Below are 20,561 nucleotides of genomic sequence, written 5' to 3' on the forward strand. Positions count from 1 at the left end.
GTTCTTTAGTTTAATTAGATCCAGTTTGTCTATTTTGGCTTTTGTTGCAATTGCTTTTGGTGTTTTAGTCATGAAGTCTTTGCCCATGCCTATGTCCTGAATGGTATTGCCTAGGTTTTCTTCTAGGGTTTTTATGGCTTTAGGTCTTACATTTAAATCTTTGATCCTTCTTGAATTGACTTTTGTATAAGATGTAAGGAAGGAGTCCATTTTCAGTTTTCTGTGTATGGATGGCTAGCCAGTTTTCCCGACACCATTTATTAAACAGGGAATCCTTTCCCCATTGCTTGTTTTTGTCAGGTTTGTCAAAGATCAGATGGTTGTAGGTGTGTGGTGTTATTCTGAGGCCTCTGTTCTATTCCATTGGTCTATATATCTTTTTTGGTACCAGTATCATGCTGTTGTGGTTACTGTAGCCTTGTAGTATAGTTTGAAGTCAGGTAGTGTGATGCCTCCAGCTTTGTTCTTTTTGTTTAGGATTGTCTTGACTATATGGGCTCTTTTTTGGTTCCATATGAAATTTAAAGTAGTTTTTTCTAATTCTGTGAAGAAAGTCAATGGTAGCTTGATGGGAATAGCATTGAATCTATAAATTATTTTGGGAAGTATGGCCATTTTCACAATATTGATTCTTCCTATCCATGAGCATGGAATGTTTTTCCATTTGTTTATGTACTGTCTTATTTCCTTGAGAAGTGGTTTGTAGCTCTTCTTGAAGAAGTCCTTCACATCCCCTCTAAGTTGTATTCCTAGGCATTGTATTCTATTTGTAGCAAATGTGAATGGGAGTTCACTCATGATTTGGCTCTCTATTATTGGTTTATAGGAATGCGTGTGATTTTTGGTTTGTAGGAATGCGTGTGATTTTTTATCCTGAGACTTTGCTGAAGTTGCTTATCAGCTTAAGGAGTTTGGGGGCTGAGATGATAGGGTGTTCTATATATACAGTTATGATATCTGCAAACAGAGACAATTTGACTTCCTCTCTTCGTTTCTGAATACCCTTTATTTATTTATCTTGCCTGATTGCCCTGGCCGGAACTTCCAATATTGTGTTAAATGGGAGTGGTAAGAAAGGGCATCCTTGTCTTGTGCTGGGTTTCAAAGGGAATGCTTCCAGCTTCTGCCTATTCAGTATATTATTTTCAGATATGTTCCATCAATTCCTAGTTTATTGAATGTTTTTAGCATGAAGTCGTGTTGAATTTTGTCAAAGGCCTTTTCTGCGTCTATTGAGATAATCAATAGATTATCTCATAGGTTCTTATTTGTCATAGGTTCTGTTTATGTGATGGATTACGTTTATTGGTTTGCATATGTTGAACCAGCCTCGCATCCTTGGGATGAAGCTGACTTGATTGTGGTGGATAGCTATTTGATGTGTTGCTGGATTCGGTTTGCCAGTATTTTATTGAGGATTTTTGCATCGATCTTCATCAGGGATATTGGCCTGAAATTTTCTTTTTTTGTTGTGTCTCTGCCAGGTTTTGGTATCAGGATGATGCTGGCCTCATAAAATGAGTTAGGGAGGAGTACCTCTTTTTCTGTTGTTTGGAATAGTTTCAGAAGGAATGGTACCAGCTCCTCTTTGTACCTCTGGTAGAATTCGGCTGTGAATCCGTCTGGAACCGGGCTTTTTATGGTTGGTAGGCTATTAATTACTGCCTCAATTTCAGAACTTGTTATTGGTCTATTCAGGGATTTGACTTCTTCCTGGTTTAGTCTGGGAGGGTGTATGTGTCCAGGAATTTATCTATTTCTTGTGGATTTTCTAGTTTATTTGCATAGAGGTGTTTATAGTATTCTCTGATGGTAGTTTGTATTTCTGTGGGATCAGTGGTAATATCCCTTTTATCATGTTTTATTGTGTCTATTTGATTCTTCTCTCTTTTCTTCTTTATTAGTCTTGCTAGCAGTCTATCTATTTTGTTGATCTTCTCAAAAAACCAACTCCTGGATTCATTGATTTTTTTGAAGGGTTTTTTGTGTCTGTATCTCCTTCAGTTCTGCTCTGATCTTAGATTTCTCATCTTGTGCTAGGTTTTGAATTTATTTGCTGTTGCTTCTCTAGTTCTTTTAATTGTGATGTTAAGGTGTCAATTTTAGATATTTCCCACTTTTTCTTGTGGGCCTTTAGTGCTGTAAATTTCCCTCTAATCACTGCTTTCGCTGTGTCCCAGAGATTCTGGTGTGTTTTATCTTTGTTCTTATTGATTTCAAAGAACTTATTTATTTCTGCCTTAATTTTGTTATTTACCCAGTAGTCATTCAGGAGCACGTTTTTCCATTTCCATGTAATTGTGCAGTTTTGAGTGAATTTCTTAATCTTGAGTTCTAATTTGATTGCACTGTGGTCTGAGAGAGTGTTTGTTATGATTTCTGTTCTTTTACATTTGCTGATTAGTGTTTTACTTCCAATTATGCGGTCAGTATTTGAATAAATGCTATGTGGTGCTGAGAAGAATGTATATTCTGTTGATTTGTGGTGGAGATTTCTGTACATGTCTATTAGGTCCTCTTGATCCAGAGCTGAATTAAAGTCCTGAATATCCTTGTTAATTTTCTGTCTCATTGATCTGTCTAATAGTGACAGTGGGGTTTTAAAGTCTCCCAGTGTTAATGTGTGGGAGTATAAGTCTCTTTGTAGTTCTCTGAGAAATTGCTTTATGAATCTGGGTGCTTCTGTACTGGGTGCATATATATTTAGAATAGTTAGCTCTTCTTGTTGCACTAATCCCCTTACCGTTATGTAATGACCTTGATTTTTTTATTTTGTTGGTTTAAAGTCTGTTTTATCACAGACTAGGATTGCAACCCCTGCTTCCTTCTTTCTATCTTTCTTTTTTTTTCTTTCCATTTGCTTGATAAATATTCCTCCATCCCATTATTTTGAGCCTACGCATATCTTTGCATATGATATGGGTCTCCTGAATACTGCACACCAATGGGTCTTGACTCTTTATCCAATTTGCCAGTCTGTGTCTTTTAATTAGGGAATTTAGTCTATTTATATTTAAGGTTAATATGTGTCTTTTAATTGGGGAATTTAGTCCATTTATATTTAAGGTTAATATGTGTCTTTTAATTGGGGAATTTAGTCCATTTATATTTAAGGTTAATATGTGTCTTTTAATTGGGGCACTTAGCCCATTTACATTTAAGGTTAATATTGTTATGTGTGAATTTGATCCTGTCATCATGATTCCAGCTGGTTATTTTGCACATTAGTTGATGCAGTTTCTTCATTGTGTCGTTGGTCTGTGTATTTTGGTATGTTCTTGCAGTGGCTGGTACTGGTTTTTCCTTTCCATATTTAGTGCTTCCTTCAGGAACTCTTGTAAGGCAGGCCTGGTGGTTACCAAATCCCTCACCATTTGCTTGTCTGTGAAGGATTTTATTTCTCCTTCACTTATGAAGCTTAGTTTGGCTCAATATGAAATTCTGGGTTGAAAATTCTTTTTTTAAGAATGTTGAATATTAGCCGCCACTCTTTTCTGGCTTGTAGAGTTTCTGCAGAGAGATCTCCTGTTAGTCTGATGGGCTTCCCTTTGTTGGTAACGTGACCTTTCTCTCTGGCTGCCCTTAACATTTTTGTTTGTTTCAAGCTTGGTGAATCAAATGATTATGTTTCTTGAGGTTGCTCTTCTCGAGGAGTATCTTTGTGGTGTTCTCTGTATTTTCCAAATTTTAGTGTTGGCCTGTCTTGCTATGTTGGGGAAGTTCTGGATAATATCCTGAAGAGTGTTTTCCAACTTGGTTCCATTCTCCCCATCACTTTCAGGTACACCAATCAAACATAGGTTTGGTCTTTTCACATAGTCCCATGTTTCTTGGAAGATTTGTTTGTTCCTTTGCATTCTTTTTTCTCTAATCTTGTCTTTACGCTTTATTTCATTAAGTTAATTTGCAATATCTGATGTCCTTTCTTCTGCTTGATTGGTTTGGTTATTATACTTGTGTATGTTTCATGCAGTTTTTGTGCTGTGTTTTTCAACTCCATCAGGTCATTTATGTTCTTCCCTAAACTGGTTATTCTAGTTAGCAATTCCTCTAATCTTTTATCAAGGTTCTTAGCTTCCTTGCATTGGGTTAGGACATGCTCCTTTAGCTCGGAAAAGTTTGTTATTACCCACCTTCTGAAGCTTACTTTTGTCAATTCATCAAAGTCATTCTCCATCCAGCTTTGTTCCCTTGCTGGCAAGGAGTTGTGATCCTTTGGAGGAGAAGAGGCATTCCGGATTTTGGAATTTTCAGCATTTTTGCACTGGTTCTTCCTCATCTTTGTAGATTTATCTATGTTTGATCTTTGATGGTGAAGGCCTTAGGATGGGTTTTGCATGGGTGTCTTTTTTGCTGATTTTGATGTTTTTGCTTTCTGTTTGTTAGTTTTCCTTCTAACAGTCAGCTCCCTCTTCTGCAGATCTGCTGGAGTTTGCTGGAGGTCCACTCCAGACACCGTTTGCTTGGGTATCACCAGCAGAGGCTGCAGAACAGCAAAGATTGCTGCCTGCTCCTTCCTCTGGAAGCTTTGTCCCAGAGAGGCACCTGCCAGATGCTGACAAGCTCTCCTGTATGAGGTGTCTGTCAACCTCTGCTGGGAGATGTCTCCTCATTAGGAGGCACCAGGGTCAGGGACTTACTTGAGGAGGCAATCTCTCCCTTAGCAGAGCTCGAGTGCTGTGGTGGGAAATCTGCTGCTCTCTTCAGAGCCAGCTGGCAGGAACGTTTAAGTCTGCTGAAGCTGTGCCCACAGCCCCGCCTTCCCCCAGGTGCTCTGTCCCAGGGTGATAGGAGTTTTATCTATAAGCCCCTGACTGGGGCTGCTACCTTTCTTTCAGAGATTTCCCACCCAGAGAGGAGGAATCTAGAGAGGCAGTCTGACTACAGTGGCTTTGCTGCACTGCCCTGGGCTCCGCCCAGTCCGAACTTCTTGGTGGCTTTGTTTACATTGTCTGGGGAAAACTGGGGCTCAAGCCTCAGTAGTGGCAGATGCCCTTCCCCCACCAAGCTCAAATGTCCCAGGTAGACTTCAGACTGCTGTGCTGGCAGTGGGTATTTCCAGCCAGTGGATCTTAGCTTGCTGGGCTCCATGGGGGTGGGATCCCCCGAGCAAGAACACCTGACTCCCTGGCTTTGGCCCCCTTCCCAGGGGAATGAACAGTTCTGTCTTTCTGGGGTTCACATCCCAGGTACGACTGGGGTATGAAAAACAAACAAACAAACAAAATTCTGCAGCTACCTCAGTGTCTGCTCAAATGGCTGCCCAGTTTTGTGCTTGAAACCCAGGGCCCTGGTGGTGTAAGCACCCGAGGGAATCTCCTGGTCTGTGGGTGGCAAAAACCATAGGAAAAGCATAGCATCCAGACTGGATAGCACCATTGCTCATGGCACAGTCCCTCATGGCTTCCCTTGGCTCGGGGAGGGAGTTCCCCAACCCCTTGCGCTTCCCGGGTGAGGCAACACCCCACCCTCTTCAGCTCACTGTCTGTGGGCTGCACCCACTGTCTAACCAGTCCCAATGAGATGAACTGATTACCTCAGGTGGAAATGCAGAAATCACCTGCCTTCTGTGTTGGTCTCGCTGGGAGCTGCAGGCTGGAGGTGTTCCTAATCAGCCATCTTGCTTGGAACCATGGAAGCATCTTTTTTCAAATCTAGGGCTCCATGAAACATTTTGAAAGCCGTTGATCTGTGGTTAATAGTTGGCAGTTAAGCCTGAGCTTCTCCAGATGCTTCTGTTACTATACCCTTGGATTTATTAATTTGGCTTCATACACGTGAGTTTCTTTGGTTGAGTCCATTATACAAAAATCTTCCTTTTAATGTAAGCATTTCCAGGTATAAATTTTCCTCCTATCACCTCTTTTGCTACATCCCATAAGTTTTAAGTATGTTATGTTTTCATTTTCATTTGATTCAAGATGTTTTCTTATTTGCCTTGTGATTGCATCTTTGGTCCATTGGTTGTTTAAAAGTATGTTTTTTAATTCTCACATATTTATGGATTTTCCAGTTTTTCTTCTGCTGATTTCTAGTTTCATTTTTATTGTGATCCAGAAAATATGCTTTGTATAATTTCTTTGTTTTTAAATTAACTAAGACTTATTTCGTGGCCTAATATATTATCTACTTGGAGAATATTCCACATGCATTTGAGAAGGATGTGTATTCTGTTATTATTGGGTGACATTGTCTATGTATGTTGTTAGGTCCTGCAGGTTTATAGGTCTATAGTGATGTTTAAGTCCTCTATTTCCTTACTAATCATCTACCTGGTTGTTTTATCCATTATTAAAATTGGGTCATTGAATTCATTTACTATTACTTTATTATTAAAGTAATGGTATTACTATGGTATTATTATTTTACTTTTACTATTATTGTGTTGCTATCTATTTCTTCAATTCTGTCATTGTTTGCTTCACATATTTAGGAAGTATGATGTTGAGTGCATTTAGTGTTATTGTTATATCTTGGTGAATTGGCTCTTTTATTATGTCATGCCTTTCTTTGTCTCTTGTACAATTTTTGACTTAAAGCCTATTTTGTCTAATAGTATAGCCACTCCTACTCTCTTTTGTTTACTATTTTCATGAAACATCTTTTTCTGTCCTTTCACATTCAACATGTGTGTTTTTACGTCAAAAATTAGTCTCTTTTAGACAGCATATAGTTAAATCCCAATTTTTAAAATCCACTCTGCCAATATATCTTTTGATTGAGGAATTTAATCCCATTTACATTTGAAGTCATTACAGATAGGAAAGGACTTATTGTTTCATTTTGTTATTGGTTTTGTATATACCATAGATTTTTTTGGTCCCTCGTTTTCTCCCTTGTTGCCTCTCTTTGTGTTTAGTTTTTTGGTTTTTTTTTTTTTTTTTTTTTTTTTTTAAAGTACATTCTATAAATATTTTTTGTGGTTGCCATGGGGATTATTCATAGCATCCCAAAGTTATAACAACATATTTTAAATTCATACCAACTTAACTTTAATTGCATACAAAAATTCTACTCCTTTCCAACTCCACCACTCATATATTTTGTTGGTATTACAAATTACATCTTTATGTTGTATAATCATTAATATAGATTCATAATTACATTATGCTTTTCTGTTTAGATCATGTAAAAGAATAAAAAGTGGAGTTATGAACCAAACTTACAATAATTCTGGTTTTTGTATTTGCCCATGTCTTTACCTTTACCAGAGAATATTATATTTGTGTATGGTTCAAGTTACTGTCTAAGGTCCTTTTTGTTTCAACTTGAGGGACTCCTTTTAGCATTTATTGTAGGGAAATTCTAGTGATAATGAACTTCCTCAGCTTTTATTTAGAAATATTTTAATTTCTCCCTCATTTTTAAAGGACAGTTTTGCTGTTTATAGAAATCTCGGGGCTGGGCGTGAGGGGGCGTGCGCGTGCGCAGGCGACGAGCCGAGGGACTAGGCAGAGCCGTGGAACCATCGGCAGGTCGCTGTCGCTCCACGCCTCCCGTCGCGCTGCCCGCCCGCTCAGCGTCCGCCGCCGCCATGGGAGTGCAGGTGGAAACCATCTCCCCAGGAGACGGGCGCACCTTCCCGAAGCGCGGCCAGACCTGCGTGGTGCACTACACCGGGATGCTTGAAGATGGAAAGAAATTTGATTCCTCCCGGGACAGAAACAAGCCCTTTAAGTTTATGCTAGGCAAGCAGGAGGTGATCCGAGGCTGGGAAGAAGGGGTTGCCCAGATGAGTGTGGGTCAGAGAGCCAAACTGACTATATCTCCAGATTATGCCTATGGTGCCACTGGGCACCCAGGCATCATCCCACCACATGCCACTCTCGTCTTCGATGTGGAGCTTCTAAAACTGGAATGACAGGAATGGCCTCCTCCCTTAGCTCCCTGTTCTTGGATCTGCCATGGAGGGATCTGGTGCCTCCAGACGTGTGCACATGAATCCATGTGGAGCTTTTCCTGGTGTTCCACTCCACTCTGTATAGACATCTGCCCTGACTGAATGTGTTCTGTCACTCAGCTTTGCTTCTGACACCTCCGTTTCCTCTTCCCCTTTCTCCTCGTATGTGTGTTTACCTAAACTATATGCCATAAACCTCAAGTTATTCATTTTATTTTGTTTTCATTTTGGGGTGAAGATTCAGTTTCAGTCTTTTGGATATAGATTTCCAGTTAAGTACATGGTCAAGTATTAACAGCACAAGTGATAGGTTAACGTTAGAATAGGAATTGGTGTTGGGGGGGTTGCAAGAATATTTTATTTTAATTTTTTGGATGAAATTTTTATCTATTATATATTAAACATTCTTGCTGCTGCGCTGCAAAGCCATAGCAGATTTGAGGCGCTGTTGAGGACTGAATTATTCTCCAAGTTGGGAGATGTCCTTGGGTTAAATTAAAAGCCCTACCTATAACTGAGGTGGGGATGGGGAGAGCCTTTGCCTCCACCATTCCCACCCCATCCTCCCCTTAAACCCTCTGCCTTTGAAAGCAGATCATGTTCACTGCGATGCTGGACACTACAGGTATCTGTCCCTGGGCCAGCAGGGACCTCTGAAGCCTTCTTTGTGGCCTGGCTTATTTTTTTTGTTTTTATTTTTTTTCGTCCTGTGGTTTTTCTAATGGACTTTCAGGAATTTTGTAATCTCATAACTTTCCAAGCTCCACCACTTCCTAAATCTTAAGAACTTTAATTGACAGTTTCAATTGAAGGTGCTGTTTGTAGACTTAACACCCAGTGAAAGCCCAGCCATCATGACAAATCCTTGAATGTTCTCTTAAGAAAATGATGCTGGTCATCGCAGCTTCAGCATCTCCTGTTTTTTGATGCTTGGCTCCCTCTGCTGATCTCAGAGTTTCCTGGCTTTTCCTCCCTCAGCCCCTTCTCACCCCTTTGCTGTCCTGTGTAGTGATTTGGTGAGAGAAATCATTGCTGCCCCCTCCCCCCAGCACCATATATGAGTCTCAAGTTTTATTATTGCAATAAAAGTGCTTTATGCTGGCTTTTCTCAAAAAAAAAAAAAAAAAAAAAAAAAAAAAGAAATCTCAGTTGACAGGTTTCTCTTTTCTTTCAGCACTTTAAATATATCATCCCACTGCCTTCTGGCCTGCAAGGTTTCTGCTGAGAATCTATTATTGAGGAATCCCTAAATGTAATGAGTTGCTTTTCTTTTGCTGCTTTTGAGATTCTTTTTGTCTTTAGCATTCAGTCCTTCAACTATAATGTTCTTGGTGTGGAACTCTTTGGGTTTATCCCACTTGGAATTTGTTAAGTTACTGCATTTGTGGCCGGGCGCAGTGTCTCACCCCTGTAATCCCAGCACTTTTAGAGGCCGAGGCGGGTGGATCAGGAGGTCAGATCGAGACCATCCTGGCTTACATGGTGAAACCGTGTCTCTACTAAAAATACAAAGATTAGCCGGGCGTGGTGGTGGGCACCTGTAGTCCCAGCTACTCAGGAGGCTGAGGCAGGAGAATGGCATGAACCCCGGAGGCAGAGCTTGCAGTGAGCCGATACCATGCCACTGCACTCCAGCCTGGGCAACAGAGCGAGATTGTGTCTCAAAAAACAGAAAAGAAAAGAAAAGAAAGTTCTTGCATTTGTATTTCATTGTGTTTCCTAGATTTGGGCTTTGGCCATTGTTTCTTCAGATTAGCTTACTGCCACTTTCTCTCTCTCCTCCTTCAGGAACCCCTACAATATGTGTATATGTCTGCTTCATGAGGCCCCATAAGTCCTTTAGGCTCTATTTACTTTTTTTTTTCATTTTTTATTCTTTTTGTTCCTCAGGACTAATATTTTCAAATGACCTGTCTTAAAGTTTGCCTGGCTGTTTGTTTTTTACCTGTTTCAGTCTTCTGTTGGTCCCTTCCAGTAAATTTTTAGTTTGGTTATCATATGAGGGGTCTTCAAAAAGTTCATGGAAAATGAATATTATGAAGAAGCTATGCACTTGTTTCACAGTTTTTTGCACCAGAATAAGCTTATGCTAACTCACCATAATATATTTGAAAAGGATCTAGTTTGAGACACTAAGAAGGATAAAACATTAGTTTGAAAAGAGCCCCTATCAGAGCAACATGCATTCTACTAAAATTGAAGTAAGAACAAACATCAAATTTATGGTGAAGCTTGAATGGAAGAATGGTGAAATCATTGATGCTTTACAAAAAGTTTATGGGGACAGTGCCCAAAAGAAATAAGCCAAATGGAGAACTCATTTTAAGAAGGGATGAGGTGATGTTAGAGATGAAGCCCACAGAGACACATCCACATCAATTTGCAAGGAAAAAATTAATTTTGTTTGTGTCCTCTAATTGAAGAAAACCGATGATTAACAGCAGAAATAATAGCTAGTACCATAAACATCTCTATTGGTTCTCTTTGTATTATTCTGACTAAAAAATTAAACAAACTTTCCATTGAATGAGTGCTAAAACTGTTGCATCAGATCAGCTGCAGACAAGAACAGAGCTTTCAAGAGAAATTTTTAACAAGTGGGATGAAGATCTTGAAGGATTTCTTTAAGGAATCGTAACAGGAAATGAAACATGGCCTTCCCAGTCCAATCCTGAAGACAAAGTACAGTCAAAGCAATGGCTACCAAGAGGTGAAAGTGGTCCAGTCAAAGCAAAAGCAGACTGGTGAAGAGCAATGTCGTGGCAACAGATTTTTGGATGCTCAAGGTATTTTGCTTGTTGACTTTCTGGAAGACCAAAGAATGATGACATCTACTTATTATGAAAGTGTTTTGAGAAAGTTAGTCAAAGCTTTAGTAGGAAAATTCTGGGAAAAGCGTCATCAGAGTATTCTCCACCATGATGATACTCCTGCTCATTCCTCTCATCAAACAAGGGCAATTTTGCAAGAGTGTCTTTCGGTGGGAAATCATTAGGCTTCCACCTTAGAGTCCTCATTGGATTTGACTCTTTTCAACTTTTGTTTCCTAATCTTAAAAAAAAAGTTTTTTTAAAGCACCAATTTTTCTTCAGTTAATAATGTACAAAAGACAACATTGATATGGTTCAATTCCCAGGACCCTCAGTTCTTTAGAGATGGACTAAATGGCTGGTATCTTCACTTACAAAATTGTCTTGACCTTAATGAATTATGTGCTGAGAAATAAAGTTTATGTATTGTATTTTTATCTTTTAATTCCTTTTTTCCATGAACTTTTTGAAGTCCCCTCATACTTACCAAAGCTCTAGATGACATAAAATTTCAGGATATGTTGTATGTGATAGTTTCTAGGTCTCCCACAAAGATACTTCAGAAGTCTGTTGTTAGGCTAGGTGCAGTGGCTCAAGGCCGGGCAGTGGCTCATGCCTGTAATCTCAGCACTTTGGGAGGATGAGGTGGGCAGATCACTTGAGGTCAGGCGTTCGAGACCAGCCTGGCCAACATGGTGAAACCTGGTCTCTACTAAAAATACAAAAAAATTAGCTGGGCACAGTGGCGGGCACCTGTAATCCCAGCTACTCAGGAGGCTGAGGCAGAAGAATCACTTGAACCTGGAGGCGTAGGCAGCAGCGAGCCGTGATCACGCCGCTGCACTGTAGCCTCGGTGACAAAGCGAGACTCTGTCTCAAAAAAAAAGAGAAAGTCTGTTGTTGTTTACTTGGTGTTTTCATGGGGAAATGAGGACCTCTTTCAATGTAACTCATTCCTGATGTACTTCTGTAAATACACTTTTATTTTCACAGTAAATAATGTCATTTTCTCCCTAAATAATGCAACTATGCTTTCAGGGATGCTGTTGTTGCTATTGAAATAAACAGCTGATCATGCAGAGTTGAAGGGATAGGCATAGTTTTTATGAAAATTTAGAGCAGAAGAAAGGACCAGAAAAGTATATGTAGAACAAATGTTTGTAAACAAATTTGACATCTTAAGATGAACTTCTCTAGACCTGCTGAAAGGCTATTAGAAAATTCTAGGTTTGACATCAGATAATCTATGAAATGCTTTTGGGAGGAGGGCTAGGTAGTACAAATCTAATTTCTAACCCAAAGTTAATAAAGACAGTCAAATTTTCCCAATGATGCATGGATATGTCCTATTTTTAAAATTCTCTTTCAGAACTTTATCATAATTTTCTGAGAAATACCCAGTTTTAAATAGAAGATCCCTGTTCAAAGTAGGAAACCAATTTTCCCACAGCTGGTTTTTTTTTTAATGTGGGAAGAGACTAGCCTACATGTTCTCTTTTGTTTTGTTGCCCAGTTTGCCTGGTGCTATGCTAATACCACATTGACCCAATTTCTTTAGCTTTGTCCTTTATACTGCAGTCCTGATATTGTTTCTTCAAACTTGTGTTGGCTCTTCTTGCACTTGCCTTTCCATATTAATTTTAGGGTCAGGTCTGTTCCATAGAAAATTCCATTGGAATTTTTCTTAGAATTGCATTAAAAGTGTTAATTAATATAGAGCCTTATGAAATTGTTTTAATTAAATTTTCCTATCCAAGAATATATTGTTTTCCATTTACTTAGGTATTCTTTAATGTTCTCAGATATTATTTTGTAATTTTCTCCAGAAAAGTCATTTTAAAACTTCTGTGAATTTTTTCCATAGGTATCTTATATTTTTCCTACTATTATAAATGCTATATTTTTATAAAATTTTGTTTTCTTGTTTTACAGAGTATAAGAGCACAATTGATTTTGGAAGATTGATTATAAATCTTAATTAGTTCTAATTACCTATATGTAAATTTTGTTAGGTCCTCTATTGAATAATCTTCAAAAAATAAGATTGTTTCTTCTTTCCAATTATTATAATTTTTTGCTTTTCTTTTAATATTGTTCCAAGAAGACCTCCAGTACAATGTCGAATAGAAAAGCAATATTGGACATCTTTTTCTATTCTTGATTTTGAAGAGACTGCTTCTAATGTTTCATAATTAAGTGTGAAATGTATTACTGTTTTTAGTTCATAGCCTTTTTCAGGTTTGAAAGTCTCCTCCCTCCCTCCCTTCCTTCCTATGTTTTCTTTCTTTTTTTTTTTTCTCTCCTGCTTACTTCCTTGCTTTCTCTTTCTTTCCTTCCTTTCCCTTTCCCATTTCCTTTCCCTTTCCCTTTTCAACAGTTTCTTGCTCTCCCAGGCTGGAGTGCAGTGGCACAATCATAGATTACTGCAGCCTCAACTTTCTATGCTCAAGCAATCCTCTCACCTCGCCCTTCTGAGTAGTTGGGACTACAGGTGTGGGCCACTAAACCCAGCTAATTTTTTTATTTTTTGAAGAGACAGTGTTTTGCCATTTTGCCCTGGCTGGTTTTGGACTCCTGGGCTCAAGTGATGTTCCTGCCTCCTGAAGTGCTGGGAATGTATATACCACACCTGGCTCCCCTCTATTTCTTGTTTAAGGTTTTGGTATTTCTTTTGTCCTGAAGTGGTGTTGGAATTTATTGGAAAAAAAATTTTTTTGGTAATGACTGAAATGATCAGATAGGTCTTATCTGTTGCGCCGGAGAAATTGTCTAATGTCAAACGGTGCTTGTAATTTCTAGTATAATCTCAATTTGGCTGTGATACATAATTTTATGTTTGTTACAATTGCTCGATTGATATTTTATTGAGGATTTTTGCATTTATGTTTATGTGTAAGATTGGCCTATAATTTTTATTTTTTGTAATATTCATGTTTGGTTTTTGTGTGAGTTATATTAGTTTGCTAAAATAAACCTGAGGGGCATTCCATCTTTAGTAATTCTTTAGAAGAATTTGAATAAGCCTAATTCTTTGGATATATGGCAGATTTCACAATAAAACTATTCTGTGTGTGCATGGGAGAGACAGAATGAGAGCAAGAGATAGCAAGTTGGAGTAGATACATAATTCTGATGTAATTCATTTAATGGCTATAGCAACATTTGAGTTTTTATTCTTATAAAGAATAACATAAAGATAATAGCTTTGTACCTTTATAAAAGCTATATATTATTTTTTACCATAAAGGTCCATCTTTTAAATTATTTAATTTGGTGGTTTTAATTTATTTGCAGAGTTGCCCATTTTTAAATTGAATTATTTGTCTTTTTGTTGAATTGTTTTATATATATTTTGTATACAAGTCTCTTATCAGATACATGATTCATAATGTATTTTCTTCTATTCTGTGGGTTATCTTTTCACTTTTTTAATGGTGTCTTTTGAAGCACCTAAGTTTTTCATTTTGATAAAGTCCAATTTATACATTTTTTTGGTCACGTGTGCTTGTGATGTCGTGTCTAAGAAACCATTGCCTAATCCAAGATCACAAATATTTGCTCCTGTGTTTTCTTATGAGAACGAAAACGTATACATATGAAATGTTGTCAAACATTTTATAGTTCTAGCTCTTACACTTAGGTTTGATACATTTTGAGTTAATTTTTATATATGATAGGAAGTGAGAGTTCATTTTTTGCGTTTGCTTATCCATTTGTTCTAGCACTATTTGTTGAAGAGTATTGTTTCCTCTACTAAATTGTCTTGGCACTCATCAAAATAAACTATAATTTTAAGAATTTATTTCTCGACCCTTAATTCTGAATAGATGATCCATAATGTCTATTTCATATGTCTTACCCCAAGGACTAAAATATATTCATCTGTATTTTGTACTAGATTTTTAAAATATATAATATTTTCTTATACTATCCAGAGTTATGTTTTTTAAAAATACAAGGTAGAGTTTCAGTTTCATCTTTTTCCATAGAAATAACCATTTTTCCCAGCTGAATGCCAGAATTTCCTACTAATCTTACATGCCAACTCTCCCATGTACCACATTTTCGTATACGTGTGGGTCTGTTTCTAGGCTCTGTTCTGTTTCATCATTCACTCATCTATTCCTGTACCAATACCACACTGTCTTTAATTATTATAGCTTCATAGTAGGTCCTAATATCTGGTGGGGTAAGTTTTCTCCCCTTGTTCCCTTTCTTTAAGAGTGCTTTGGCTGTCCTGGGCTCTTTGCTCTTTCATATAACTTTTAGAATCATCTTATTTAATTCTATGAAAATTCCTATTAGACTTATAAAGTTTGAATTGCATTGAATCTATAGATTAACCTGGAAATAATTCACATATTTATGATATTAGGTCTTCTAAACCATGAACATGATATATTTCTCCATGAATTTAGGTCATTTTATAAACATCTTTTAATATGCTTTTATAATTTTCTCCATCAAATTTTCATATGTCTTTTGTTAGATTTATTCCTAGCCATTTGATATTCTCTGAGGTCATTGCAAATGGAATGTTTTATGTGATTATGTTTGTAGTTTTTTGCTGATATGTAGAAATTAAACTGACTTTCATAAGTTAATCTTATATTCAGCCAATTTGGTAAACTCCTGTTAATCATAATTTATAGATTTTTTGTTTTTATATAAATAATCATAACATCTGCAATAATAAGATTACATTTGAACAAAGATATGAAATATGCAAAGAAGTAAACTATATGAATATCTGGAGAACATACCAGCCAGAAGAAAAAGAAAATACAAAGGGTTTAAAGCAGGAACATGACTGATATGTTCAAGGAATATCAAGAATTAGAGTTTCTGGAATGCTGTGAGCAAGCAGGAAAGTGATAGAAGATAAGGCCAGAGGTTTTGGACCAGATTATGTTAGGTCTTGTAGACCACTGAAAGGGCTTAGGTTTTCACTCTGACTTGGGCATCTGTTGGAGGGTTTTGAGCAAAGGAGTGACATGATCTGAGTTATTCTTACTACTGTGTTGAGAATAGAATATAAGGGTCAAGGATTAAAGCAAAGAGGTGTGATAAGGGGTCATTGCAGTTATCCACATGAGATAATGGAAGCTTAGACTAAGGTGGTAGTGGGGAGAGGTGGGGAGAAGTGGCTAGATTCTGGATGTATTTTGAAGATAGAACCAACAGGATTTGCTAACAGACTGGGTATTGCTTAAGAGAAAGAACAAAGAAGCATCAAGGATGATTACAAGTTTTTTGGTTTGAGCAATTGGAAGAGTAGAGTTTCCATTAGTAAAGAATGTTATTGAAGAAGTGGGAGATCAGTTCATACAGCGTCTTCTTTATAAGGCATATGAAAGAAATTTAAGAACTTGCTTTGTCAGTATTTTTGTTTGTTTCTATCTAATGGGAGCTGCAAGTTGTGAAACTGCATTGCCTGCTAGAAAATGAAGAACATTTGTGTCCTTTGTAGCAAAGATATAGCTATCTAAAATTTGTGTGTGTTTCATATTGACTTCATTCACATTTGGCCTTTCTCTTTTTTCACTACTTCTAATTTATTCTCTTATATGTTATATATCCTTGTATACCTCCTTAAAACCTTTAGAACAGAGTCTGAATTAATAAAAAAAGTTGTTTGCATTGTTTGCTGGCAAAAATGAAATATGGGTAATAGTATTAGTTTTTAAAAACCAAGTTAAAATTTAAATTTAGAACGTCATCTTGAACTATAAATATGTGTTTGTGTGAGTTTACATACTCACAGTTTTGAGTGCCTGCTGAGTTCCTACAACTCTATATCATCCATTCAGCAACATTCAGTGAACAGTGCTGTTCTAGGCACTTGATACATCAATTAATGAATCTACCCTTCAGGGAGCTTGCATTCTACTGGGGAGGATACTGACAAACAGCACATGTAGTAAATTAGTAAATTACACAGTGTGTTAGAAGGTAATACATGCTATGGGGGAAAAGAAAAAGCATGATAAGGGAGTTTAGAGATGAAGGGAATATGGGGATTGCGGTATTAGAGTGGTCTGGATGGGCCACATTGAGAAAATGAAATTGGAGCAGAGACGTGAAGGAGAGAGTTATGTGGCTGTCTAAGGGAACAGCATTTCATTAGAGGGAAAGGCAAGTGGAGGTTCCGAGGTAGGCACATGCTTAGAATATTGAAGGAACAGCTAGGTGACCTGTGTGGATTTGAATGAGTGAGAAGAGTGGTAGAAAATGAGAGAAAAGAGGTAATGGGATCGAGGGCAAATTGCGCAGGGACTTGTAGACTTCTGTTAGGACTAGAACTTTTTCTGAGTGAGAGTGGGTGCCACTGCAGAGTTTCAAGCATAAGAGGGGCATGATTTGACTTGCATTTTAAAAAGATTGCTCTGGCTGTTATACATAACTTTCAAAGGAGTTGATGATTATTTCTGCGATTTTAGGTATATTACAGCTAATACTGACACAGAAGAACAGAGTTTCCCAGTCCCTAAGGCATTTAACACACATGTAGAGGAATTAAATTTAGATGTCCTTCTTCAGAAGGTAGATCATTTACGTATGAACGAGTCTGGCAAGTCGGAGAGTTTTGAACTACTTTGTGACCACAAAGAAAAGGTAAGAGACATGACAATAGCACTTCGTATAGTTTCATTTTTTTATTTAATCTGCCATCTCATTCAGTTATGACTACAATAATTGTGTCATGGTTCCTTCCCACAAGCTAAATGATTGATGTAAAATTTCTCTATAAAATGACTAAAATTGTTTTAAATTTATGTTATTTTTTATTTAAAATGGCTAAAATTTTTTTTTAAATTTATAAAAGTAAATGTAAACGTTTATTAGACTCTAAGGTCATAAAAATGAGAACCAGAGCTATAATTATGCAGATTTACCTTTATTTGATTTTTTTTTTTTTTTTTTTTTTTACTAATTTATATATTTAACAAATATTTTGAGACAGCTATGGGTATTTAAAGCTATTTCTACCAATGGTCATTTGTTAATTTTGCAGTGTTTAATGTTGGGTCTGAATAAGAAAAGCCTGTCCAGAGCTCTCACCACCACCACTAAAAAAAAATTTAAAATTAAAATTAAAAGAGTTTGCAGTGTCCCATGGAGAAAGAAATCTCTATTTCTCTGAGGATTTAGCAACTCTAAACACATTGTCTAAAACCTGATAGATCTCCAGGATTATATTTAGGTAATTTAAGTAAAAAAACTGACTGCTCTTTTGAGTGTATGCATTTTCAACTTACAGATATTAACTGAGATGCTCATTATATTGATAATAGATAACTTGGAAAGGAAAAGAAGAAAAGGATACGACAGCTCAGGAAGAATTTCTAGATTTTGGTGCCTATCAAATCTCTCCTCTGCATAGATGGAGCTAGTGTCTGGATAATATTAATTGGTTTTAAGATCCAAATGTAACACTACATTAGGTCATATTTCTTAGCCATGAGTATTTGGATTAAAAATGTTTCACACTGAAATATGCATATACATAGATTCAATAATCTATAAATACCAGTTTAGCTGCCCAAGTTTTTTCAAAGTTGCAGTAGAAAACAAGAATAGAATAGACAAGTTACCAAGTTAATTTAACAGGCAACTCCATCTTTTTTTTTCAGTTTAGAGATGAAATAGAGTTTATGTGGCGATTTGCTCGTGCTTATGGAGACATGTATGAACTATCTACAAACACACAAGAAAAGAAACATTATGCTAATATTGGTAAGCATTTTGTAAAGATTTTTCTCAACTAGCAATTAAGATCTATAGTAAATCATGCAGCCGTAAAAAAGGATGAGTTCATGTCCTTTGCAGGGACATGGATGAAGCTGGAAACCATCATTCTTAGCAAACTAACACGAGAACAGAAAACCAAACACATGTTCTCACTCATAAGTGGCAGTTGAACAATGAGAACACATTGACACAGGGAGGGGAACATCACATAGCAGGGCCTGTTGGGGTGTGGGAAGCTAGGGGAGGGATTGCATTAGGAGAAATACCTAATGTAGATGTAGGGTTGATGGGTGCAGAAAACCACCATGGCACGTGTATCCCTATGTAACAAACCTGCATGTTCTGCACATGTATCCCAGAACTTAAAGTATAGTAAACAAAAGATCTATAGTAAACCACTACTGAATTTTAATTAAAGCTAAATTATCTTAGCTAAAACCAAAATGTTTAATCTATTTTAATATATTATGGTGCAAAAAAATGTGCAGTCTCAGAACAGAAAGGCATTTTAGGACTAAAGTGTATGTCCTTCAGAAATATTTGAGTATATTAGAATAGGTAACTGAAAAAACTTAAATTTCATCTTTTAACTTCATAAAACATAGAAAGACAAGAAATGTAGTGGCAGTGTTTGAGAAACAACAGGCAGAGGACAAGTGTCTTCAGCAATTGTCAACCACAGTTAAAGTAACACATCTTACTTCTATAATGTAGAACTCCAGGGATCACAAAGAATAAACTTGCAGACTTTAATATTTTTCCAAATGTATCGTGATGAAACAAGATTAACCTTGTTAAAAACTCTGATAATTGTCTAAGCTGAACGATGATTACATGTTGGTTCATTATTCTGTCATCTATACTTTTTTGTATGTTTTTGAAATTTTTCATCACAACAAGAACAACTAAATAGAATGTCAAATTGTTATTTTTATACCTCACCTTGACTCTTACTCGATGTCAAAATGTGTTCCTGCAAAAGCCCTTACCTGCCATCTCTCTGAGTGTCAGTATAGTACTTTGACATCAAAATCCTTTGAATTCTTCATTTATTCCGAAGGCTTCTCTTTTCCAGGCTTTTCTTCTAGAAAAGATAGCCAGAGGAAGACACAGCAAGAGAGATTTCTACCCAGTCTAGTTCTCTGTAATTTTTATTTTCAAGTAGAAAGTTTTACTAAACTCCTTGTAATTATATTTTTCCACTTGGAGATTCATTTGCTAAATGACCTTTGTGCTTTAGTTTCCCCCAGTGGGAGGAGAATGAGAGGGCTTCCCCCTCTTGTTTGCATATTCGTCATCATCTTTGTGGAGTTTTTCTGTAGCAATCCAGTTTGCAGACCATATACAAAACAGAATTCTAGAGCAGAGATGTATTAATTTCAATGTGAATAAAAACTTAACCAAGGAGAACAAGGAGATTTATTTTCATATCTACTGAGAAAATCAAAGTATATCTATGTAAACTGTTCCAACATTCATCAATATTAGATACATTTTTTTCATAAGTACCTGCCCTACCCTGGGTATTATGTGCTAAGGTAGGAATAGGATAGCAAAATAGACATGTTTTCAGACTACAGGGGAGCTTATGGCTTTGTAGGGGAGGCAGCACTATTCAAATAATCATACATATACAAAAACGAATGGAAGTAAGCTCTTATTAAAGAAGAGTACAGAGGCTGGATGCAGTGGCTCATGCCTGTAATCCCAGCACTTTGGGAGGCCAAGAGGGGCAGATAGCTTGAGCTCAGGAGTCTGAGACCAGCCTGGGCAACATAGGGAGACCTTGTCTCTACTAAAAACAACACACAACTGAGGTGGGAGGATCAGTTGAGTCCAAGAGATCAAGGCCACAGTGAGCCATGATCTCACCACTGCACTCCAGCGTGGGTAACAGAGCAAGACCCTGTGATTGATTGATAGATAGATAGATAGATAGACAGATAGATAGATAGATAGATAGATAGATAGATAGATAGATAGAGAACAGGTTGCTTGCAAGCACATGTAGCAGAAAGGAGAATATGATGGCAGAGGATGGAGGTTGATGCAGGGAAGTCTTTCTTATGGAAGTTACAGTTTCCCATAGGTAAAATCGC

General features: G+C 37.2%; 2 protein-coding genes across 8 annotated transcripts in view; both read left to right on the plus strand.

Moving 5' to 3' along the window:
* The window catches only part of RMDN2 (regulator of microtubule dynamics 2), a 115,286-nt gene that overhangs the window by 36,585 nt on the left and 58,140 nt on the right, over positions 1 to 20,561 (plus strand). For all 7 annotated transcript variants that reach the window (XR_001894023.3, XM_017947441.3, XM_017947438.3 and 4 more), the window contains 2 exons: positions 17,151 to 17,325; positions 18,345 to 18,447. Coding sequence is in view for 6 of the 7 variants with exons in the window: in XM_017947441.3 (XP_017802930.1) it covers positions 17,151 to 17,325; positions 18,345 to 18,447 (278 nt within the window). In the remaining variant the exon portion in view is untranslated. The remainder of the gene's footprint in view (positions 1 to 17,150; positions 17,326 to 18,344; positions 18,448 to 20,561) is intronic.
* Positions 7,400 to 9,039, plus strand: LOC116270266 (peptidyl-prolyl cis-trans isomerase FKBP1A). The gene has a single exon (XM_031655085.1). It carries the CDS (start codon positions 7,535 to 7,537, stop codon positions 7,859 to 7,861), a length of 327 nt encoding a protein of 108 aa, XP_031510945.1. The 5' UTR covers positions 7,400 to 7,534; the 3' UTR covers positions 7,862 to 9,039.

The sequence above is a fragment of the Papio anubis genome, chromosome 14 (assembly GCF_008728515.1).
Source record: "Papio anubis isolate 15944 chromosome 14, Panubis1.0, whole genome shotgun sequence".
NCBI classification, from domain to species: Eukaryota; Metazoa; Chordata; class Mammalia; order Primates; family Cercopithecidae; genus Papio; species Papio anubis.

What these genes read in the sequence shown, in the direction of transcription:
- LOC116270266 (XM_031655085.1), top strand. Translation starts at nt 7,535, where the DNA reads ATGGGAGTGCAGGTGGAAACCATCTCCCCAGGAGACGGGCGCACCTTC.